Source organism: Mastigoproctus giganteus, chromosome 3 (assembly GCF_048544385.1).
Source record: "Mastigoproctus giganteus isolate SK-2022 chromosome 3, ASM4854438v1, whole genome shotgun sequence".
Classification (NCBI taxonomy): domain Eukaryota; kingdom Metazoa; phylum Arthropoda; class Arachnida; order Uropygi; family Thelyphonidae; genus Mastigoproctus; species Mastigoproctus giganteus.
Genome location: NC_143577.1, coordinates 120,305,364 through 120,331,658, shown reverse-complemented (window position 1 = coordinate 120,331,658; position 26,295 = coordinate 120,305,364). Strand labels below are relative to the sequence as shown.

Below are 26,295 nucleotides of genomic sequence, written 5' to 3'. Positions count from 1 at the left end.
TATTTATTATTATTATTTTTTAATAGTTCGGTATCTACTTGAATTTTTGGTCAAAATTCATCACCATGACAATGCACTGTCAGTCACGGGAAAGTGCAGTTGACTTTTCTGTGTAAACTTTTCTAATTGAAATTAATTAAAAGGTCACATACTGGTTGGGAAATTTGTTTTAAATAGCCCAAAAGGATGATATACTGCATAGAGGAACAGAAGTTGGCAGCTTCCTCTTATGCTGATGAAAAAAATTTAATACATCACTTTGACGTTATTGAAATGCAGTGGATTGAAAAAATTTGCTGCGAAACACAGCCATAACATGTGTGCAAGACATTTATGATGGAAGTAACTTCCCCCATAATCTCTATTACTATGCTACTGTAAGTCGCAGAGTGAAGGCCGCAGATGAGGTGCGAGCATAATCAGGATGGTAGATAAAATTCGGTAATTTACGTGTTTACTGAATGTAGTTACTTCTTCAGTATATAAAAAAGTAATGTAATTGATCAAATAAGCATAGTAGCCATTAAAATTTCATCAAAAAATGATTGATCTGTATTTGTATCTGAGCTGTATGTTCTGATTGACAAGTGGGCAGAATAACTGCCAGAGCAGAATCATATACAGTAAGTCTTGTAACTGTATATGATTATATTTATGTAATAAATATTTAGTTACATAAATACAATCATATGATTGTATTTATGTAACTCTTGCATAAGCCTGAGTTACATAAATTCGGACATACATACATACGTAAATTTTTTTCACTCAAATTTTTTTTTTATAGGATTGTAAAATTTAAAACAGTAAAAAAAAAAAAAAAAAAAAAAAATGATAATGATAATAAGCAATGGCTAAGGAAAAGAAAGCCAACATGAGAACGATGAGAAATCCTGAATAAATTACGCGGAAAATTAGTTTCCCGACACCTGCTTTTAGCGCTGCTCGCTCGGTAAACAGATGGTAGGTGTTATCGGTCTGGAGCTGAAATTGTGAATGATATATTGATTGACAGGTAGGAGTGGCAAATGATGAAATGATTGGTGGTGGGTGCAACAGATGACAAGCTACTGTGTAGTCATTGGTTGGCATTATAACATGTATTTATGAGTAAAGGATGGTGCATAATAGTTTTGTGATGAACGGTAAACAGGTAATAGTAGTGACGAATCTTTTAAAGGTGGAAGAAATTTGTAAGGAAAATAAAATGTTGGCTGATTTTTTGATTAAAACTAAATTAATAAAAGTTTAGTTCTGTTTATTTTTATGTTCTTCATTATGTTTTTTTCTCATTATTAAAAGCAGATTTTTGGAGTTCATGAGTGTTTTTACTATATTGCTGATTTAGGTTTGATTATGAAAAAAGGAAAGGTTTCTTTATTTTTTGTTATATTTCGTAACTTGACCTTAAATGGTAGGTTAGGAAATAATCGAAAAGGTTTCCTTATATTCCGTGACCTAACCTTAAACATTAGGTTAGGAAATAATAGGAAAAGAAAGAAAGATTTTATATATATATATATATATATATTTTGATAATATTTAACATCTCTCAGAACTGGTACCTTACAAGAGGGGTGGCTGCTAAATTATTATATAATTGGCTTTATATTTTAAATTTAAAATGGATTTATTATTAATTGGGTTTAATTGAACTTCTAAATTATTTGGAGACTTCTGGCTACAGATTCAGTCTTGTTACCTTTACTTTTCCCCTCCCTGTTGATTTAATTTTTATGTCAATTTTTTGCTCTACAGTTTTGCTATGCTACTGGCGTATGTATTAATTTCATTTTTATTTTTTATATATTAATTATCGATTATATATATATTATATATATCGAGAATAACTACTGAGGTGTTGACTGACGTTATGATACATGTGTATCTGCAAGAGTGTCTTTAAAAATAAAAGTACAGTAATAAAAATTAATATTTTGTTAATAAACAATTTATGCGCTAGTCCACCCCTGCTTCTAAAGAAAGAAGGTTAGGTTACCCCCTCCATTTCGGGAGAGGTTCAAGCTCCCATGGAATCAAGTGGAGGTAACCTGACCTTTTTTCACCATTAGGGCATATTATTGAACAAGAAAAAAAAAATACAGACACAAAAAAATTTATTTTTTTATGAATATATTTATAAATATGACTGTGATTCTAAAGAAAAAAGGTTAGGTTACCCCCTCCACTTCGGGAGGGGTTCAAGCTCCCACGGGATTCAAGTGTTCATTAGGGCATGTGCGATTAGGGCAAGTTACCATTAGTGCTTCTGAGTGCTACTAAACCGATGTTATCATGTGTTGTGTTTGCACACCAATCGGCACATTGTTTGCCACACCTACCTGTCAATCAATATATTGTTCTCAACATTGCTCCAGACTGATAACACCTACCGTCTGTTTACTGAGCGAGCAGTGCTAGAGTGCCGTATCAGGAAACAAATTTTCTGTGTAAGTTATCCAATGTTTCTCGTCGTTCTCATGTTGGCTTTGTTTACCTTCACCTAAGCAATCAATAACGACGAACACAGCACGAAACAAATTGCACATGTGAGATATAGAATACCAAGCTTAAAAAATAGGAACGAAGAGAAGATTTTGAAAATATATTTATGTTTCTTTCATATGAAGGGGGCACACATTTCACCATAATAACGTAAAAACCAACCTATAGAATTCCATTATCGGTATTATGAAATGCAATAAGATTGAGTTTACTATCTATTTATAATGAATTGCACTAGCAGAAAAGCCCAATAAACCGAAAGCTGCAAATTGTTTTTATTGTTTTATTCTATTGACCTCCAGAAATGTGCTTTAGTAAAATGTGGACTTGCATGAGGTGATAATAGTGTTTTCGCCTTAACCCAGTGAAGTTCTTTACAGAAAATTTCATTTTGACCATCACCATGGTGCCGACTAAGAGAATAAGTGACAGTGGTACTAGTAAATATACCAAGAAAAGGAAAGCAATCGATTTGGATCAGAAAATTAAAATAATAAGGATGTATGAAAATGGTCAAACATTAATAAGTATCGCATGGAATTTAGATTTGTCAGGGTCAACAGTGAACACAATAATAAAGGACAAAGAAAAGAATACGAGAAGCGTTGAAGGGTTGGCACCAATGAAGTCAACAATAATAACCAAGGTTACGAAATACATATCAGTTTTTACAGTAAAATAATATGCGTTCTTTCTTCCTTTTATGTTTTCTTTTCTTATGTGCCACTCTAGCTACTTCACCGCTGTCCCCAGATAAAGTTTTTAATTGAACTAATAAAAACATAACTATTTTTCTTCATTCTTCTGAGAATATCATGTGGTTTTTGTAATTTTGGCACATCACAGATATAGTAGCAACATTTTATTAGTCATTCCTGAGTTAGGTAAAACTTGACTTACGTAAAACTTGACTTACGTAAGGAGTCCTGGAATGTATCTCTTAAGTATGTCGGGGACTTACTGTAATTGGATTGAAAAAAAAAAAAAAAAAAAAAAAAAAAAGGAGGGAGTTGTCAAACACGGAATTATTAAGGTCCGTCCATTTTTCAGGTTTCCAGATAGGGGGGTCCCATACTATATTTCAAATTCATCACCGATTCTTGAAATTGTTCATTGATGGTAGTTTTGTGACAAAATTCGGGTCTCCACACTTTTTTAATTTCACACTCATTCTTTGATTTCCAATAATTTTGGAATTTCAGAAGTCCAGCTGCCATATTTTTACACTCAGAATCATGGGTATCACTTCCCTTTTTTTTACAATTAACACCATCTTTTATCAGCAAAATATACATTAAAGTTGAAAAAATTTTAACTATAAATATGTGATAAAATATTTCTGATGAAAGTGTGTGTGTGTGTATGTACATCTTTCTCAGATATTCTGTATAGATAATAATTATTTTTGAAAAAGAATTTTTCTGCTCACCATATTTATCCTGAAGTCCTACAGTACAACGAAATACACCACCAAATGCAACATCTTCACCAAATACAACTGCAATTAAAAAAACATACATACAACTTATTTGGATTTTAAAACTGCAAAATGACACTATAAAAACAGAAAAAAAATTTTAATATTTAATTCTTAAGCAGGCGCCTGTCATTTTTAGTTTATTCAATATATACGAAGGGTTTCCTAAAAGTAAGGTAACACATTTTTTTTCTTAATAATGGTGAAAGGGAATGAGATGAAACGCAGTGGACAGATAGACCTGTTAATAATGTTCAAAAAGACTGCCAGTGCAGTGTTGTAGTACTGTCGCCTCATAGCAGATTAGTTGCAAAATGGTGGCTACCGTGCCACCATTTTGGTCGTGAACAGGTGTACGTGAAGTTATTTGCTTTTTTGCAAGCAAAAGAGTCTTCACCAAGTGACATTCACCGTGAACTGGTTGCTGTGTATGGCAAAAAGGTGATGACAAAGAAGCAGGTGAGTTTTGGTGCAATGAATTTAAAGCGGGCTGTGTTGACACTGAAGATTGACATTGGGCGGGCAGGCAGGCCTTCATGGTGCAAGGCAGAAGACATTTCGCACATTAAGGGCATTGTTCTTGAAAACAGGGGGGGTGAAACTGCGTGAAATTGCATAAATAGTGAACATAAGTTGACTATTCACGATGTCCTTGGCTTTCAAAAGGTTTGCTGCCGCTGGGTGCCCCGATAATTGTCAGAGAAGGACAAAGCAAAACGCATGGGGATGTGTCTGGAGAACCTGTTGCGATACAGTGAAGAAAGAGAGGATTTTCTCGCTCGTATAGTCGGAGAGCAAACAAGACTTCATTACCTGGAAACATCCACAATCTCCTGTGCGCAAAAAATTCAAAACTGTTTCCAGTTTCTGAAAAGTCATGGCCACAGTGTTCTGTTGGTGGATTTCTTGCTGAAGGGAGGACAATCAATGCACAGTTTTACTGTAAAATGTTGAAAAAACTGAAAGTCAACATTCAATGCAAATAACCAGGACGCCTGACAAGCAGCATAACTTTGTTACGTGACAACACAACTACACACCACTTGTGAGTGGTTGTGCTGTAGCCATTGGGAAACTTTGTCATATTCCCCCTACAGCCCAGACTAAGAACTTTCAGACTTCCATTTGTTAGGCCCTCTGAAAAAACACCTTTCAGGAAAGTATTTCACCATGGATGAGGAAGTTGTTGATTACTGCATGTGGGCATAGACTTCTTCAGTATTGGTATTGATAAACTGATCCATCATTGTGACAAGTGCATCAACAAAACTGGAGACTGTGGAGAAGTAGTGCATGCTCACTTATTTCTTGGTGTGTAATTTCAACTTTGTATTATTAAACATCATCGAGAGCAAAAATGTGTTACCTTACTTTTTGGAAACCCCTCGTATTTCTTGAAATTTTAATAGAGAATTTTGGAAAAAACTTTTCTTGAAGAGTACCGTAAGTTATCCCTGCAAAAGTTTATGCTCTAAATTCACCTTGCACAAAGAGGCAAGGATTATGGAAAAGGTCAAAAATAAAGCTGCACGAACCTCATGTTTCTTATCACAAGTCAAATTAAAATGAAATACTAACAATACTATTTAACAACAATGTACAGTGGGCCCTTGATTTATGATGGTTTGCTTTATGCTGATTTGCATGTCCTCAGGTTTGAAATCTAGTAATTTCCTTACTTTTCTCAAAAAATTCTGGAAAAAATTCTATTCCGTGTTGCTGCCACCAAAAAAAAAAAAAAAAGTCACTGCACGGTGCTACTGGGCATATATTAATCACAACACTGCAGCTGGGAATATATTTGTATAAATATGCTTATTCTCTATGCAATGCTGCATGGTAGTGAATCTTTACTTAACAGTGAATTTATTTATTTTAAAACTCAGTTTGTGAAGCTCAATACTGCATTTATAATTATCTGCACTACATTATCTGGTTTACTCTGTACTTTAGTTTATTATCGTTCCTTAGAATTTTTTTTATAATTTGTTCTTTAAAATAAAATATAAAAGTGGAACCATGTCTTATTGTAAGAGTGGAAGTACAACTGTCAGTGAAAATGTGGCTAAAATACATGTAAATCTACAACATTAGAAGAAAAGATGAAAGCTATTTGAAGAATGGAGGGTGGGCAATCGCATTCTACTGTTTGTAGGGAGCTACTTATCTCCCCCTCCACTGAAAAAAACAACCATGCGCCATTGATCCCAGAGGTGAACGTCAGCTGAAACGGTTGGTCAGGACTGATGGCATGCTACTGTTGCTCAACTGTCTGTCCAAATGAAACGTGGAGTCACCAGAAAGGTCTCCAACACAACGGTGCAGCGAACCCTGTTGTGCACTGGGCTTTGGGCATTGCACATTGGGCCACATTAGGTGCCCAGCAGCTAAATGACCAGAGGAACAAGGATACACAACACTACACATATACAAGATCCATACACCTTTAAACCTCTGGCATTGACAGTGTTCTGTTTCACACCCACAATGTATACTACATGGAGATGGTGGAAACCCCTGGTGTCGTTTGACACTACGCTCTGCGCATTGGGCTCCGGAGCAGATGCTTGGTGACAGCACCCATGCTGACAGTCGTTCATCGCAAATAATGCCATCGGTTTGCACAGCAATACCGACACTGGACACCGGGGGAATGGCAATGGGTGGCCTCTGACGAGTCACGGTTTCTGCTCCACCGAGTGGATGGACAGTGGCATATTAGGTGTGAAACCTCTGAGAACAGACACCCGGACATGACTGTTGGCAGAAGGCAGGCTGGTGGGGATGGCATTATGGTCTGAGGAATGTTTTCATGGCATGGCATGGGTCCGCTGATACCTCTGGAGGGCACCCTGAATGCAAATGGCTATCTATGAATCGTCGCCGATCAAGTACACACGTACATGTTGGCCATGTTCCCTGGGGACGATGGTATCTATCAGCAAGACAATGCACCATGCCGTGTCGCCAGAATTGTCCATGAGTGGTTTGAGGAGCACAACAAAGACTTCAAGCTACTCCCTTGGCCACCGAATTTGCCCGGATCTTAACCCAATTGAAAATCTATGGGACCACCTTGATTGACACATCAGATGGATGGATCCTCCACCAAGGAAACTACAGGAACTCCGGGGTGCACTGCACTCTGAATGGTCACAGCAACCTTCTGCAGACTTACTGAGTCCCTTCCACGGCAGCTGGCTGCGGTATGAGAGCGTCCTTGGACTCAGGGGAGGTTCCCGCGGACTGGAGATGTGCAAATGTATCCCCAATTCACAAAGGGGGATCAAAGGGTGAAACGAGTAATTACAGACCAGTTAGTTTAACTTCTGTTCCGGGTAAAATAATGGAGTCACTGATTAAAGATGCACTGCAGGATCATCTAGACAAGACTGCAGCAATAATTCAGACACAGCATGGGTTTGTTAAGGGAAAGTCTTGTCTGACAAATTTGATAGGATATTATTATGTGGTTACAAAGGAACCGGATGCAAAAAATAATTTTGATATCATATATTTGGATTTCAGGAAAGCTTTTGACACTGTTGCGCATGGAAGACTATTGTACAAATTGGAACAGAATGGTATTAAGGGTAAGTTGCTACAATGGATAAAAGGATGGTTAAGTGGGAGAAGACAGAGGGTGGTAATCAATGGGTGCTGCTCTTCTTGGACTAATGTTATGAGTGGAGTCCCACAGGGTTCGGTGTTAGGTCCACTGTTGTTTTGTATATTTATCAATGATATTGATGAAGGTATATCAGGCTTAATGTCGAAGTTTGCAGATGATACAAAGGTTGGCAGGGTTGTTAATGACAGTAATGGCAGTGTGCTACTGCAACAGGATCTAGATAATTTGGGCAGATGGGCTAAGAAGTGGCAACTGAAGTTTAACCTTGACAAATGCAAAGTACTGCATATGGGTAGAAGTAACCCCAGAGAAACGTACCAACTGTGTGGTACTACACTTAAGGTGGTAGAAAATGAAAAAGACCTGGGAGTAATTGTGCAGTCAGATATGAAGTTTTCTGAGCAATGCAGACAGGCTGCCAGGGCAGGTCATGGGGTTTTGTCAATGATATATAGGAATTTTGCTAGCAGGGAAAAGGAGGTGATTATCCCTCTGTATAAAGCAATGATCGGGCCACGCCTTGAGTACTGCGTACAGGTCTGGAGGTCTCATTTTAGGAAGGATGTAGATTTATTTGAGTGTGTACAGAGAAGGGCAACAAGATTGGTGAGGGGAATGAAGGGATCCTCTTACCAAGAGAGGCTTAAGTTCTGCAAATTGCAGTGGCTGGAGACTAGGCCCTGCACGGTGATCTGATTGAGATATGTAAGGCCTTGAATGGGTTGAGCATGCTGAATTCTGATGGGATCCTTCCACTTGTTCAGATTACGAACCTAAGGGGGCATAAATTCAAATTAAGAAAAGACAGATGTAGATTAGATGTGCGGAAATTTGCCTTTAGCCAGCGGGTGGTTAATTGCTGGAACAAACTTCCATCTGTCGTTGTGGAAGTTGATAGGTTGAATAAATTTAAGGAGGAACTGGACAGGCATTTTGAGGGAATGGTGTGATTTTTTTTTTTTTTTTTTTTGGCTGATGCTGCATAAGCTCATACACTTGCTTTCTTGCATCAAATGCCACTGCTACTACTACTACATGCGCGAAATTTGCAAATTCTGTATACTAGGTAGATGGTCATAATAATGTGACTGGATCCTGTATTTCAATGTAGGATGAGAAATTCTTCCTTATGGCAGAAACAGCACTGAGGGAGTCAGTATGGCAGGTGAGATAGAAAGTTCAATAATTTTACTAATTACTAATTTAATGGCATATAATTCAGCTACGAAGAAGCTGCAGGCTAATTGAAGTGAGGCTGTAACTGTAAGAGAAGGATAAACTGCAGCAGCACCAACCATACTGGCAGTTTCGGATCTGTCAGTATAGATTTTAGAGGCATGGGAATTCAGAGTAGTGTGAGCTAAGTTCAACTGTCTGATATTAAAGGGAGATACAGTATTCTTCCCCCACTGCTGAAAATGTATATCACGAGAGGCAGAAACATATGTCCAAGGTGGAACAGGTGCAGTTGTGTCCTGAAAAATATCGCTTAAATTGATATTCCAACTCTGAGAAAGGTCTTTAATCCAGAGTGAAGCAGGTCTATTTTCATTTGGCTTGCTCTCATAGAACAAATCCCAGGAGGTATTATAAAGATACTCCCAACTGGAGTGCGATGGAAGACTGGATTTTAGCAGCATAGTGGAGCAGTAATGATTTTCTATGAAGATGTAATGGAGGATCATGTGCTTTGATATAAAGACGTTGGATTGGAGAAGTCCTAAAAGCGCCCAACACAGTCCTGAGAGCACTGTGTTGGATAACATTTAGATGTTGTGTATGGTCCTGGCAGAGTCATAGCCCAGACAACAATAATCTAGCCGTGAACAAATTAAAGTTTTATACAGATGCAGTAGAGTATACCGACAGTGCCCCATGACATAGCAGAGACTGATCGCAGTATATTCAGATGCTTTAGACATACATTTCTTAAATCAGAGATGTGAGCTTGGAAGTTCATCTTGCTGCCTAAAATCAGTCCAAGAAATTTAACAGTACTAACAAGCGGGATTGGAATAATGTTTATATGTAGTTCATGACTGGGATGGAGAGCTCGTTTCTTGCAAAAGTGAGTGACAGTGCATTTCTTTTCTGATAGTCAGTAGACATTCCGTGAAGTCCAGGATTGGATTTTGGTAAATCCAAGTTGGAGCTGCCGTTCGATGGTATTCATACTTTGAGACTGACAGGAAATGGTAAGATCATTTGTGTACATGTAAGTTTCAACAGTTTTTGGGCTATCTTGTGTTATGCTGCTAACTCAGATTGAAAATAGTGTTAGCCTAAGTATCGATCCCTGCGGTACTCCTTCTGGAGGAGTACTTCAGGGATGGTCTGCATGTGAGATGTAGAGAGAGTACGTTTTTATATTGGACCTGAAAAGAATGCAATTACAGAAAAATTTGAATTATTTTCAGCAAATGGCCCCTAAGCACCATATGGTAAAGGTCCATAATAATCCCATGACTAGATGCTGTTTCATGACAAAGGCACTGTGGATATGAGAGATTTGGCTTTGATAAGCATGTCCAGCGTTGATCTATTCTTTCAAAAGCTATACTGATGATCTGAAATTGTGTGAGCCTAGACAATTTCAGATTGTCTAGGCTCACACAATTGTGAGCCTAGATGAACCATCCTTTCGAAAATTTCTCCCATGCAGCTCGTAAGAGATATTGGCCTGTAATTTTTAACACAGGAATGATCTTTTCCTGGTTTTAGTAAGGCAATAATGAAAGAATGACGTCACATGCATTTTCAGAGAATATCTAATTATAAAAGATGGTACTCAAATCCTCTTCAAGTAAATGCTTCAGCATAACTCCATCTGGGACTGTGGCACTATTTGAAGATCTGTTTAAAAATTCTTTAAGTTCTATTAATGTAAAGGGTTGGTTGTATGTGAATGAGCGGTGCGTGAAAAAGGTTGCTTTTATATCATTCTGCACCAGCTTTGATGTTTTGAAATGTGGATGCATTGTAGCAAATAATTCTGCAAGTGCATTGGCAACTTCTTCAGCTGCAGATAGATCTCTCCTTTCCAATGAGGTATTGCAGATGGCAGACAAGCGAATTTCCCATTTACTGCCTGCTTTCTTTTCCACATGAGACGTGTGTTGGTGTCTTTTGTGATGGTTGAGGCAAAAGCAATCCACGAGTCTCCTTTCGCTTTCTGTCTAATTTGCCTTGCTTTTGCTTTAAGCCTTTTATAAGCAATGAGGTTAGTAGTGGTGGGATTCTCACAGAAATTATTCCAAGCTCGGCTTTTTTCCTGTTTGTCAATGAAGCAATTTGTATTCCACCAGTGATTTCGGTGATTGCGACATGTCTTGGATTTTGAAATGTAGGTATTAGCGGCAATCCTTGAGGTTGTCACAGACATTCTCTCAGATATGCCAGACAAGCTGTACTTGCTACCTGGGAGTCTAAAAGGATGATGGAACTGATATTCGGGTGACATTCAAGTCAAGTGGAACCCAATTTCGGCAAAGTCTGGACGGTCTGTGACAGCCAAATTCTCCGCTTGCACCTTCACTATGGTGGGACTGTTAGTAATCCTGGGTATAACCATGCACTAGTACATGGTGGGTGACCACCCAGGTGTGAACCAACGTAAGCAGGGGTCGAGGTGTGGCACTCACACCATGGAGGAATGCCACCCCTGTATATTACCAGGCGGTACTGGGTGGTAGATGACTCTCATCAACCGGTGCAATACCACCACTTTGCTTATTGGAGGCTTGAAGTGGCGGAACCCATGTTTAGTCTCTAGAGCTAAGTTCCGGTCAACACTTCCCCATCTCTTCCATCATGCAGTATGATTGATGACTTTTGAGGTTATGATAAACATCGTGGCGAGATCCAATATTCCTTACATTTCCAGGGTACAGCTCTAAAACGGTGTTCGCAGGCTGGCCGCTAGTTAGTACACTGGACCGAACCTATTGGTAACTCTCTAAGAGGCTTCCAGATCAGCTAGTGTATAATCTTGCTACCTCTACTCTGCCAAATAGTGACTGGAAGGAGTCCGAGTAGTGTGTACGCGAGGAGCATTGTCGAGGCCACGTTATGGCAAGGATCTGGGTATATTCTTACCACGTGTACGGCAAAAATTTCGTTACTTCATACAGCATGTCCCACCCACTTTTTCTTACTATTGAATACATCATGAATTGTCAAACTAATTGAGCAAGCTTATCTGCAAAAAGATCTAACCTCCCAAACACTTCCTAATTCATTTCACAAATATACGTGGTCTCAATTCTAATTTCAACGATGTTGATTTCCACTTGCAGTCTGCCAAACCCATGTACTTTTTCTAACAGAACCTGTTATTGGTTGATTCAACTACTGCTCATTTCAGATGCCCAAATTATTTGCTGTATGATTTCTTTCGCCTCGAAGGTGGTACTTGTGCATATGTCCATTCTGATATTCTCTGTCAGAGACATGGCAATTTGGAATCTCCTCTCTTTGATCTTCTCTGGCTTAAAATCTCTCTACCTCATTGTGTGGAATTCATCTGTTGTCTCTGTTGCCCAAACTCCACTAATCACTTGGAGCTCTTTGATTTCTTCTCTTTGCAAACTGACTTTCTCCAGTCCAACTTTCCCAACAGTGATTTAATTTACCTTGGTGATTTTAATGCTCACAACTCCAGCTGGTTTCCGTTTTCTAGTCACACCGACCCAGCTGGTCGAGATGCTGAGGCGTTTGCAATTACTAATGACCTTGCACAGATTGTTCATTTACCTACAAGAATACTGGACAATCCTAATCATACAGCCCATACGCTTTATCTTTTTCTCACAAACAAAGCTTCTAAGTATATGGTCGAAGTGAGAGTTCCTTTAGGCACTTCAGATCACAACTTCGTGATTGTCTCTTCTCCAATGGAGCCTTTATCTCATGGCTATTCGCAACCTCGTGTTGTTTGGCATTACAAGAATGTAAAATGGGATGACCTGCGAGACTTCTTTTCTTCTTTTCCTTAGTCGGATTACTGTTTCAAAACTTCTGATGTCAATGTTTGCTCAGATCGTGTCAGTGAAATTATTCTAGCAGGAATGGAATCCTTTATCCCACACTCCACTTTAAAATCTCGTCCTTTATCTAAACCTTGGTTTTCCAATAAATGTGCTAAGGCTGTTCAAGAGAAGAATGTTGCATATCATAATTGGCTTGTTTCTAATTCTTCAGTTTCATTTTCTATCTACACCAAAGCTCGCAACAATTGAAAAGCAGTTATTAATCAGCCAAACTAGAGTTTGAACAGGCTAAGAGTAGAAAACTTGCTTCTTGCCGTAATGGTAGCCGAGCATTCTGGTCTCCTGCCAAAGCTATTGTCCACAACTTTTGCCCATCACTGCTCCCACCTCTGTCCAAACCCAGATGGTTCTGTTGTCACTTAAGCCAAGGATAAAGCTGACCTGCTAGCACCCCATTTTTCTTCCAACTCATGTATTAATGATCTTGGTAAAACACCTCCCACCATTCCCAACATGCTCTATTCAATGCCTTCTGTGGTCTTCCGTCAAAAGGATGTCAGAAGGATTTTGACGAATCTTGATGCTAAGAAAGCTCCAGGTCCTGATGATATTTTTCCAATTGTTCTCAAAACCTGTGCTCCTGAAGTTAGTCCTGTTCACTGCCGCCTCTTTTCACTTTATTATTCCAAAGGTGTTTTTCCTTCTGCTTGGAAATTGCTCATATCCAGCCAGTTCTTAAAAAGGGTAACAAATCCCTCCCATCAAATTATCGTCCCATTGCAATTACTTCTTCTCTTTCTAAAGTAATGGAGAAATTAATTAACCGTCAACTCTTAAACTACCTAGAGACCTTCTGTCTGATCAACGATCGCCAGTATGGATTCCGTCAGTGTCGATCCACTGGTGATATTCTGGCTAATGTTACCCATTTATGGACTAATTCAATGGAAAGATTCGGTGAAACACAAGTAGTTGCTCTTGACATCTCAGGATTTCGATCGTGTTTGGCATAAAGGTCTTCTAAACAAGCTTCCATCTTATGGTTTACCAACTTTTTTTTGTAATTGGTTATCCAGTTTTCTCTCTGATCGCTCACTGAGAGTGATGGTAGATGGCTCTTTGTCTTCTAACTTCTCCACTAATGCCGGTGACCCCCCCTAAGGTTCAGTTCTTTCCCCCACTCTTTTCCTCTTGTATATTAATGACCTTCTTCCATTGACTGGAAATCCTATCCATAGTTTTGCCGATGATAGCACATTGCATTCCACTTTCCATTTTGAGAAACCTTGCCCTGCTCAATCAACTTCAGCTTCAACTTCTCGAAAATCTGCTATCAATTTCTTAAATGCCGATCTTCACATAATTCTCCAGTGTGGCACAGACAACTTAGTTGATTTCAACCCTTCTAAAACTCAGTCTTGTCTTATATCTCGCAAAAAGGATTCTTCTGCTCCTATGCTTATCGTTGGTGACATTCCGATTTCTAGGCAAAATGATATATCTCTTTTGGGGATTACCCTGACTTATAATCTCTCTTGGCACAAGCACATAACAAATATTGCTTCCTTTGTATCTAAAAAACTTGGTTTTCTCTTTCGCTTTTGGTGTTACTTTTTTTCCAAACAGCTTCTCACTCTATATAAATCGCAAATCCGCCCAACCATGGAATATTGTTCCCACATCTGGGGTGGTGCTGCTTGCCTCTTCTACAGATGTTTCCATGGACACTGTTCTTCTCAATTGGCTTCTATAATTCCCGCTCGCTCTCTCTTTCAAAACAATCCAAACACGTGCAGCCACCAGCCAACATCCATTTACTGCCCAACTTCAAACTCACAGAACCAACTTTTCATCTTCCTCGTTTAATCATTCAACTGGCGTTTTCTGGAACAACCTTCCTTGATATGTATTTCTGTAAAATTACAGTCTACAGAAGTTCAAGTCCAATGTCAACAAATATCTTCTTTTGTCTTCTCAACCTCCAACCCAAGCATGGTACTAAGTACTATAGGTTCTAATAACCTATAGTACTTAGTACCATAAGTACTATAGTGGTACTAAGTGTTTGGGGTTCACATAAAAAAAAAAAAAAAAAAAAAGAAAAAATCAGAATCTGATTGGTGATGTAAGTATTTACATCATGAATAGGTTATTTTTGAACATAAAGTCTGTCTAGAAGTATTTGAGCAAAATAGGCATCCCAGTTTGCGTTTTTAAACTTCCAAGTGGATTGGGATTTGATCAGGATTTGGAGTTACCCCTGTTTGTAAGGAGCAAATAATTTTGTTTGTTATTTGGTTTTTAGGAGCATTAGCAACTAAGGCCATATTGCTCCGGGGATATGCAGCGGTCATTGCCTGACCTTTCCACATCCTCCGTATTTGGTGGGCACGGGCTCAAACTCCGGTCTAATTAAGAAGCGTGTGCAACGCACTGCTGCTCCTGCCCACGTGGCTATAGAGGCACCGAACAAATAATTGGAAAGTGATCACTGTTAAAAGGATCGGTTAATACAGACCATGTCATGGCTGGCAAGATGGATGGTGAGCAAATTGGCAAGTCAATTTCAGAAGTAGATCCTGTAGGTAGGAGATCCAGAGTTTAATAAATTCAGATAATTATTATCCATAAATTACTCAATCAACTTGCCTCTTCTGTCCATTGTAGCTGATCACCACAGTGGATAATGTCGATTAAAGTAACTGAAAAGACAAATGTGAGTTGTGTAATGAGGTTGTCAAGTTCTGAATGGGGAAGTGGTAAAGATGTTGGAATATAAATGGAAACAATGGTAACCGAAATACCAACTACAATCAGAGCTGCAACAGTTTCTAGGGTGGTTCTTAATTGGATCAGTCTGGATGGTATGTTAGAATTTACAAGAATGGCTACTCCTCCACAGGCAGGAGACTTTGGGCTCCTATCTCATCTGTATGTCATATAATTTGAGAATTTCGGCGAAACTTGGGGTGACAGAATGTTTCCTGTAGGCATGGTTGAAGATACCCATGGGATCGAATTGAGAGATTAAATCACTTAAGTCATCAGAATGGCTGGTTAGTCCTCTACAGTTCCACTGTATGATGTTAGGCATTATTTTGGTTTGGCTGAGGATGATTCATCTGATTGTTTTTTGTATGCAGGGCTTTTTTTTTTTTTCTGTCTTTTTTTGGGAATAAGTGGTGTACAGTATCCATAGTGTTGGCATGGAGTTCTATAATAAGTTCTTCATAATTTGGGTGTTTTGAAGACTAAATGCACAAGGCATAATATGTTATGGGTGAAATTAACTATATATTATCGGTGTAAATATACCATAGTTTACCCATAAATTTAACTACATAAGTAGTGTAATGGTATTGTTTGATTTTTATCTCATATTGCGGCTACCTTCACAACGAGATACCAGGTATTGCACTACTTTGAATAAATAACGCTTCTCTAGTAGAGGAGACTACTGTTATTTATTCTCAGTGGGCACCACGACCCAGACGCATTTCGGAGCTTGTCCACTCAATCATCGGTGGGCAGGCAGTTACACTGATAATGCAGACATGCCATCATGGTTGTGAAGCTAATTCCACAATATGATAGATGCCAAATGGTGAAGATAATGATAATATTTTGAAGACTAAATGCACAAGGCATAATATGTTATGGGTGAAAATAATTACAGTTGTGCCCCCTTATTCGCTGATTCAGTTACCTGCGGTTAACCACGGGAAAAAAAAAGAAAAAACTTAACACTTACTACTCGCGTGTCCAATACAATGCTTCCCTTTATTTTTTTACAATGTTGCGTATGGTTTGGTCACCAACATTATAATGGTTCTTTAGAGATTTAAAGGATGCACCGTTTTCAAACTTTTGAATAAATTCAAGTTTTTGTTTAATTTGAAAGCACAACTCTTGGGTTTTAACCATCATTTTTGCAATTTTATAAACAAAAAAAAAAAAAAAAAAAAAAAACTTTACTATAAAAAAAAAAAAAAAATCAGACATCCCTGACATAAATAACGAAACTAAATTTGTCCTTTTGCGGTACAACGGAACACAACAAAAACGCGATGCACCAAAACAAATTAAACATCTGGTCACCTTTTTTTTTTGTTTTGAGTGGTAGGTGTGAAGACAGTGGGGGTTGCAAGATAATAGGTACACTAATCTCGCACCAATGATGACTTATAATGCCATTTCTTGTCGCTCGTTTACGACTTGCAAAATATGTGTTCTAGTTATTATTTGAATTTTATGATTTCTGGTTGATTTTTTCTTATTTTTAATTTGGAGTCTTGAAGTGCCCCAGTTAATCCAATCCTGGTAAATTGAGTCTGCTGTACTCTATTATTACCATATTTAATGTTAGTAATGTCTTATTCTAAATCGAGTCTGCTGTAATTTATTATTACCATATTTAATGTTGATAATGTCTTATCGTGTGTTTAATTTATCAATTAAACTTTATTATACGCAGTGCTTTTTTTGTGACGGTACGCAACAGTATGGTGTACCGGCACCTTTATTAACAGTGACGTGTGACATTTGGATGCAGTGCACTTTGAAATTTGTAATATTCTGTAAATTTTTTTCACATGTTTATCTACTATTCAAATAAGCTTAAAATTATTTAACTAAATTTACATTTTTCACTGTCTATTGTTAAGATATTTTCTATATAAAACTGTATAACCGTTTTTATAATTCTAAATTACTCAATCGGACCTCTGTTTAATTATTTTGAATTCTCCTTGGAAGTTACATTTAAAATAGTTTCCGTTGAGCGAGAAAATTTTCATATAGCGAACGGATTAGGAGAGGATGAACTCGGTACGCCTTGTTCGCATTTCTGGCCTTCAGGCAATTTAGGCAATTAGTGCTGCTGCGCGAATTAAGTGAGCTGAAGCGATTACCATTCTACAACTTAGTGGTACCTGGTAAAAACTATCCAACCACCCGTCCCCCATATGGAGAAGTCGCGCTGGTCTGCAATGAGCAGATCAAGGTGTATTCCCAATGGGCTCTGGTTCACCTTCTACTGCAGTGGTGTCCAAACATTTCCCATACAGGGGCCATATTCAAAAAAATTCAAAGTTAGATTTCTTTAGTGTGTTACATTTTCCATATCTTGTTGCATGTAAAATTGAAAATATTCAAAAATTTTATGAACTACAATGCACAATTACATTTACTGAACAAAACATTTAATGAGATTTTTTTTTGATAATTAACAAAATTTAAAATGCTGTTTTAGTTCACTTTCCGGGCGGGCCGTAGGTTGGACACCTTTGTGAATCAACTGTAAGCGCCCCGTTCGAGAATTAGGAGAGAGTGATTTTCTTTTTCCCCGACAAATAATCATCTGTCGTTTCGCGGAAGTGCGCTGTCAACATTTTTCTGTAAATTTTCCCTATCTCTGTTTACACAGTCACAGTACCCGAATATTCGGATGACGCCGAGTTTTCGAGTTTCAAAAAAAAAAAAAAAAAAAAAATTCAAATTTAACAACTAGTGACAATACTGATTCACAACAGTGAACAGAAAGTGGACATGGAAGAGTCCAAATGGATTAACAACTAATGAAATCGATTAATCCTCACTAACAGAAGATATATTGTGAATGATGTTACCGTCCTGAATAAGGTAAATGTTGGAAGTGATCACAGAATGGTAAGATGTACACTTGATATAGATGTAGGAAAGCAAAAAAACTGACTCGAGTAAATAATACAAAGGTCTATAAGATAACAGAGGAGGAGAAAAAGCAGTATGTACTGGAACTTAAGAACAAGTTTGAGCTTCTGCAGACTGCTCAGGACCAAGATATCGATGAGGAATATTACGACTTTCTGAAAGTAATAGAGCCCAAGAAACCTATAGGGAAAAAGAAATCCAAAGAAGAAAAAATTAGTCAAGAAACACTTGTCATGATGAACCGAAGACGACAAATGAAGAGCAAGAAAAACACTGACAGGGAGAAAATTGAGTATACTGAGTTATGCCATTAGAAAGAGACTCATAGAGGACATAAGAAGATTTAACACAAGAAAAGTAGAACAAGCATTAAGGGAAAACAAAGGATTTAAATCAGCGGCCATGAGCAGTAATACAGAAAGACAAATGATACTGAAACTGAAGAATAGCGATGGTGTACTTATAAACAGCAGAGAAGGCATAATTCAAATAGCAGAAGACTACCATAGAGAATTATACAAGGAGCGAGGGAATGATGGCAGCAGTGGGGAAGATGGATCACAAAGTAGCAACACATACGACATACCCGATATTCTTCCTGATGAGGTAGAACATGCATTGAAGAAAATGAAGAATCAGAAAGCCCCGGGCGAAGATGAAGTTACTGTAGAGTTGTTAAAATTGGGAGGAAGAGACATAACACAAAAACTAGCAAGCCTCTTCACAAAGTATATTAGAAAAGGTGTGACGCCTAAGCAGTGGAATAATGCAATCATAGTTTTGCTGCATAAGAAAGGAGATAAATCAGAAATTGGAAATCATAGACCAATTAGCTTGTTATCCCACATCTACGAGTTGTTCACAAGGGTCATTACTAACAGATTAGAAAGAATACTTGGTGAGAATCAACCGAAAGAGCAAGCTGGCTTTAGGACAGGATTCTCAACTATGGATCACCATCACGTAATATCACAGCTAATGGAGAAAGCAAATGAATATAAAACACCATTATACCTGGCATTTGTGGATTATAAAAAGGCATTTGACCCCATACAGCATAAGGCAATGTTTTGGGCACTGGAAAGACAAGGCATAGATACCCCATATATTATGATTTTGAAGAAAATATATGAGAGTGCTACCTCCTTTATTAGACTAGACAAAGACAGTAGGAAATTTAAAATCGAGAAAGGAGTTCGACAAGGAGACACAATATCTCCGAAGCTGTTTACTGCTGCCCGTGAGGAAGCTTTCAGAAGATTAGACTGGTCGCAGAAAGGAGTCAATGTGAGCGGAGAGTACCTAAACCATTTACGATTTGCAGATGACATTGTGGTCATAAGCCACGATCCCAAAGAATTAGAGGAAAATCTTAATCAGTTATGCACAGCTAGTAAGGATTTTGGACTAAAGATGAATATGGCTAAAACAAAAGTAATGATGAACAAGTATGCCATGGAAAGGGAAATAATGATTGAACGAGCAGTAATTGAAAAGGTGGAGTCATATACTTATCTGGGACAAGTTATTAGCTGTAATAATGATAAATGGCTGGAAGTCAAGAGAAGAATAAATTTTGGATGGATAGCATTCAGGAAATATAGTCACATACTGAAGAGCAATATCTCAGTTTGTCTGAAACGTAAAATAATGAACCAATGTATACTCCCCACCATGACTTATGGAAGTGAAACTTGGGCACTCACCAAAAGAATGGAAGAGAAGCTGAGAACTACACAGCGAAGAATGGAACGAATTATATTGGGAATCAGACTGTTAGATAAGAAGAGAAACACATGGATTAGGCAGCAAACTCAAGTAAAGGACATTCTTATCAAAACTAAAGAACTAAAATGGTCTTGGGCAGGACACATAGCTCGAAGACATGATGACAGACGGACTAAGAAAATAACAGAATGGTACCCAAGAGGAGCTAGAAGAAAACCTGGAAGACAAAGGCAGAGATGGATAGATGAAATTCATGAGTTTTTGGGTAGTAAATGGATGGCCAGTGCTCAAAACAGAAGGAACTGGAAAGTTGCTGGAGAGGCCTTCATCCTGCAGTGGATTGAAAATGGCTGATGATGATGATGAAATACTGATGACAAGAGACGAAAAACGAGGACAACCTTTGTTGTCCTCGTTTTTCGTCTCTCGCATGAATTGTCGGCATTTGGTGAAAATGAAGTTAGAAAATTGTCAATTAGGTTACAGTTAAATGCAATTCGTGGATTTCGGGGGTACCTAATTGAAAAGATGGTTTCGGAAGAATTTGATGGACGCTTTGAGTACGATACCAATTTCATCGAGTGAATGTGAATGAGGATTTTCACAAATGAATCTGATTGTCAGCTCAACTAAAGCTTCATTGATGACAAAAACAGTTTCTTCATTACTGTTTCTTAAAATTGTATGCCCACCGTTGACCCGCTTCGATCCAGCAAAATATGTCCATTCGTGGCTGCTTTGGAAACTTCATTCAGCAACCGATACACAAAGAGGAAGAAAAGAAGTCAGCATAGGGTGCCCGATGAAAACTTAATAAAAATTTGGAATATTCTACAAAAACTTTATGAAATTAATTTTACTTATGTTATTTATTGTTACTGGCCATAGTCTAACGAAGGGCCCTTAAAATATCACTTGGTTGTCTGCCTGTCTGTCCGTCCGTCCGTCACAGCATTGTATCTCTAGAACCACTCAACCTATTGACTAGAAATTTTGCATGGGTTTGCACATCAAGTGAGCCAACATAACGCCATATTGATCACTGTTGACAAAACTTTGTCTGAGAAATGGAGGGGGATAAAAATGTCGTCGACAACCTAGAGCTACACTGTTGGAAAGAGCTCAACGAGTATGTTTAAACTATTTTTTTAAATTAAAAATGGCGGCGCCAGACAGGAAAATGTGAGTAATTTTCGTGTCCCCCCTCTCTATTTCCGTCACTAACGGAGCTAAAAATTTAGCTGCATTATTCGATGCTTATCACGGGAAAACTATTCCGATCGAAATCTATCATTTATTTTTGCATTAAAATTAAAAAACCAATCTTTTATTGCACTTCGATAGTGTGCTTCTTTTTACTAAGTAACTCTCCCTTTGGTGACAAAAAAGGTTGATAAATAGTTAGTTAATAATTCTATAAAGGTCATTTATAGATTTTGCAACCAGAAGTATTTTTAACAATTTTCAAAGCTGGAGTTGTCCCGGCAAGGGGAGATACTCAGAGAGCCAGGGTTGAGGCGATGGTGGTGGAGAGATGCCTGCGCGGAGTCCTGCACACTCACCTGCCAGTCGCTTCTCTCCCGAGACTTTAATTGCTTCTCCAGGAAGAAGTCAGAGTCGCTTCTTCCACCCTTGGCATTCACAACAACTGGAAAGACTCAAATAGACGTTTTCGTTATTTTCTAAGTTTTAGGCCAAGCCGGGGTATTAGAAACTTTTTTCAGTTACCATAAAGCTCTCTATTTGAGATACTACACTAACGATCATTCGTGTCATCCTGAGTGCCCGGCACTCAGTAGTTGACCGATTTGTTTACTTATTTTATTCACATTTTACTTATTTTTCTATATATACTTGAATAATTAATTTATACTTAATAAACTGTGTTAATATACTAAATTTGTCGTTCTTATTCCAAAAACATTACTACGAAAGTAACAATATCAGGAAAAAAAAAATTTTTTAGAGTACTTTTCATATTCTTTTAATTTTCAATTTTTCCTGATAGCAAAGAATGAGTACCGGCACCTATTTTTTTACAAAAAAAGCACTGATTATACGTATGTATGTACAAGAAAATCATGTTATATATGGGGTCGGCAGGTGTTCGCTTATATCCGCGGTTTCAGCAATCCACAGGGGTTTTATTGTATATAATATTGGTGTAAATACACCATAGTTTACCCATAAATTTAACTACATAAGTAGTGTAACGGCATTGTTTGATTTTTATCTCATATTGTGGCTACCTTCACAACGAGATACCAGGAATAAATAACACTTCTCTAGTAGAGGAGACTACTGTTATTTATTCTCTGTGGGCACCACCACCCAGACGCATTTCAGAGCTTGTTTGCTCATTCATTGGTGGGGTAAACTATGGTGTATTTACACCGATATTATATAGTTAATTTCACCCATAACATATTATGCCTTGTGCATTTAGTCTTCACCATTTGGCATCTCTCATATTGTGGAACGAACTAACTTCGCAACCGTGATGGCCTGTCTACATTATCAGGGAACCTGCCCGCCCACCGATGAGTGAGTCAACAAGTCCTAAAACACGTCTGAGTGGTGGTGGTGCCCACTGAGAATAAATAACAGTAGTCTTCTCTACTAGAAAAGCGTTATTTATTCAAAGTAGTGCAATACCTGGTATCTCATTGTGAAGGCAGCCACAATATGAGATAAAAATCAAACAATGCCATTACACTACTTATGTAGTTAAATTTATGGGTAAACTATGGTGTATTTACACTGATATTATATAGATAATTTGGGTGTATATCCACTTCCATAGTGTTGGTGGGTGGTTCAGTTTTCTACAATCGTTAGTAGGTTTCAATTTTTCTGTATCATTCGAGACCATCGGAGTATCAGCTGGGATACTAACTGGAGTATTGTTGACATTGCTGGTTTTCATTTTAGAATTATCTTTTCCAGTGGTTGATAATGTTGCTTTAACCCAATTAGCTAGCGAGATATTGGCGGCATTGACACATCTGTTTGAATTGCAGTTGTATGAAAACTTCCTGTGCAAGAGGCATAAGAAGGACTAGGTGTGGTCAACATTATTTGTCTGCTTGCCTCAGAATATGTGACTTTTATGTTCTACTTTGAATTTTTGGATTTTCCTACCTGTCTTTCACATGATTTAGAAAAGGCAGAGTGACTGTCTTTGCAGCTGGGGCAAATGGGAACTGCAGCTGAACAATCTGCTTATGTATGATCTTTTGAATCACAAATAGGACAGATAGCATCACCCCTGCATGCCTGCTGTGTGTGGATATATTCCTGGTATTTAAAACAGTGAAGAGGATTCGGGATGTATGGTATGGGCGAATTCGGCAATTTAAATATCCATCTTTTACTGAGGATGGCAAATCAGGAGTGCTAAAAGTTAAAATTATGGAACAAGTTGGAATGAGATTTCCATCATTTTTTGTCATTATTCTTTTAGCACTGATTACCTTTTGATGGCTAAGTTCATGAACTAATTCCTCCTCAGACACTGCAATTAAGTCCCATTCTGTGATGATGTCTTTCGATGAATTTAAGGTATTGTGGGGGGTAACAGATACCGGCAACCCACCAAATGTCGTTGTCTTAAATAGCCACTCAGAATGTTTGAAGATGGCTGTTTCAATCAGCAGATCTCCTGATTGGAGTCGCTTCACCATTTTTGGTGATCCTGCAATAGATTACAGATGTCGTTGAATCATAAATGGCAACAGCTTGTCCACAGGCTGGGTGGACAGAGAGGATATCACCAGAAAATTAGAATGTCTGGACACTGTGCTTCTGTTTGAAGCCTTTTTGAGTGATTAGTATTGCTATCATGACAGGATTCTTGTCTTGAGCTTGAAGGCTCTAAAGGGTGGCAAATTGTTAGAATCCATGATGGCTCCTTTTGGCCCAGGGGGTTTATCTTTACCACCCAGGTTACCAGCTCTGCCATGGGAAGGCAGCATAAGTGTCACGGGGCGACCAAGCGGCTGAGTTAGTAAATTAGTATTTATAGAAAAAAGAAACAGAAAGGCGGTTTCCCTTTCTGGGCCTCTGCCTACTTCTTGTAGAGCAAAAGTGCTACTCTGATATACAAATCAAGTCAAGAAAACAATGGAAAATCATTTTCTTGATTTGATTGAAATCAAATTTGAAACAAAAAAATAGAATCTGTTCGCTCAAATGCTCTTTGTAGAAACCACATGGCCACGGAATGTTTGGCACCCGGGGCTGCATCTCCAAGGACCCAACCCTGGCGTAAGCCAAGGGCTCCCTATACTTAAATATTTACAATGTTAATGTCGTAGCATTTAAATTGTAATGTTATCAAAGTTAAATTTTAACAACATTTCCACTACAAAGTATAATGTTGTAGAAATAAATTTAAGAATCTCATAATAAAACATCTATATACACTAAGGTGGCTTTGCATTAGCAATACACACCAATACCTTGAGGGGGCCATCTTTTGTAAGTAATACAGTATGTATATATTGGCATGGACTCCACAATGCATTGCAGGATATTGTGTGATAGTGCAACCCATGAATTGCACAATATATCTAGTAATGCCCACACAATTGTCAGGTGGGTGGTCACAGCATCAAATGTCCTTCTCCAGTAGGTCCCAAACATACCCTACATGAGTAATTACAGACCTGTTAGCTTAACTTCTAATCCAAGGAAAATAATGGAGTGACTGGTTAAAAAAATAATGCAACCAGACAGGGGTGCAGTTATACTGCAGTCACAGCATGGATTTCTTAAGGGACAATCTTCTCTGACCAATTTGACTGGATACTATCATACAGCAACAAAGGAACTGGATGCAAAAAAATAATTTTGATATCATTTACTTGGATTTTAGGAAAGAAAACTTTTGATAGTGTTGCACATAAAAGTCTGCAGTGGATTGGAACAGTGTGGCAATAAGGGTAAGTTACTGCTATGGATAAAGGGATGGTTGAGTGAGAGAAGAGAGAGTGGTTACTAATGGACAGTGCTCTTCGTGGAGTCCTCTAGAGTTCAGTGCTGAGCTCGTTGTTCTCTGTATTTATTAATGATACTGATGAAGCTTCATTGTCTTGTTCATAGATGCTAGAGTTTTCTAGGTACAATGTCATCATGACGAGGTGTATTTGGTCAGCGACAACAGAAAGGTAGGTGTTCCCACTGAGCTGTTGATTAATGATGATCAGAGGACCCAGGGCATGCCATGAAAACAGTCTCCATTAACAACACTGTCTCCAGCCTGCCAAACAACAACAGCACATCCAGCTGCTATGGTCTCATGTTGCATTTTCCAAATGCACATACACCCATCAGCATAACAGAGTTGGAAATGGAATTCATCAAACCAGGTGAAATATTTCCGCAGGCAAAGAGCAGTTTCTTGTGTTTTGCAATGAGCATGGGTATCCCTGGTGGTCATCAACTGCCATAGCCTATAAAAGCTAATCTCTTTTATAGGCCACATGGACTATAAGCGTATAGTCCATGTGGATATTAGTCTTGCTATTCCTATGTTGTGCTGGATGAATATCTGGATCACTGCTGTTACAAGAAAAGATATATGATGCTTACCTTGGGTGTCAACCACATGTGGCTATCCCACATGTGATCTTTGGCTGGTTGTTCAACTGCTGTCTTCAACCAGTCACAGAAAGTGACTGGCTGAAAACAGCACTTGAACCAAACAGACTTGTGACACCATATAATGGAAGCACTTAACTATATTGGCTGTTGTCAAGATACTGGCACCTGCACATCTTAACCCCACAATCACTCCTCGTTCTGAGTCGAAAAGATCTCAACACCTAAGCATTCTTCTTTGCAGACACTCAAAAATCAATCACCACGCATGTGAAATACAATCTTATATTATCAGCTGTTCTTACCATTATGAAACAGTAATTGATTATTAGTTGCATTTTTTTACATCTATTTTTTAACAACTAGCTGGCACGTTTAGTTTTGTAACATACATTTGTAAAATTCCAAATAACAGCTAGAAAGAAAACACAATAGTGTGTAGAACTGCTTGAAAACAAATTTTATTGGAGATACAGATGATCTTGGTGTGGGGTGGAAGTTGATAAAAGGATACAATTAAAACGAATGAAACATCATTTTTCCAATATGAGGTATCTAGTGTAGAATTGTTAAAGTTGTCATTTTTGTGGTAGTAATAAATGTAAGGTAAGAGCAATTCACTGTTTGAAATATTACCATTATATTAATTATCTCTTTTAATTATCTTTTTTTTT

At 38.1% G+C, this 26,295-nt stretch overlaps 1 protein-coding gene across 1 annotated transcript in view; it reads right to left on the bottom strand.

Annotated features, from left to right (window-relative positions):
• The window catches only part of BckdhB (Branched chain keto acid dehydrogenase E1 subunit beta), a 117,395-nt gene that overhangs the window by 81,008 nt on the left and 10,092 nt on the right, over positions 1-26,295 (bottom strand). Inside the window, exon 3 of the mRNA XM_090370082.1 lies at positions 3,935-4,003. Coding sequence (XP_090226208.1) covers positions 3,935-4,003 — 69 coding nt within the window. The remainder of the gene's footprint in view (positions 1-3,934; positions 4,004-26,295) is intronic.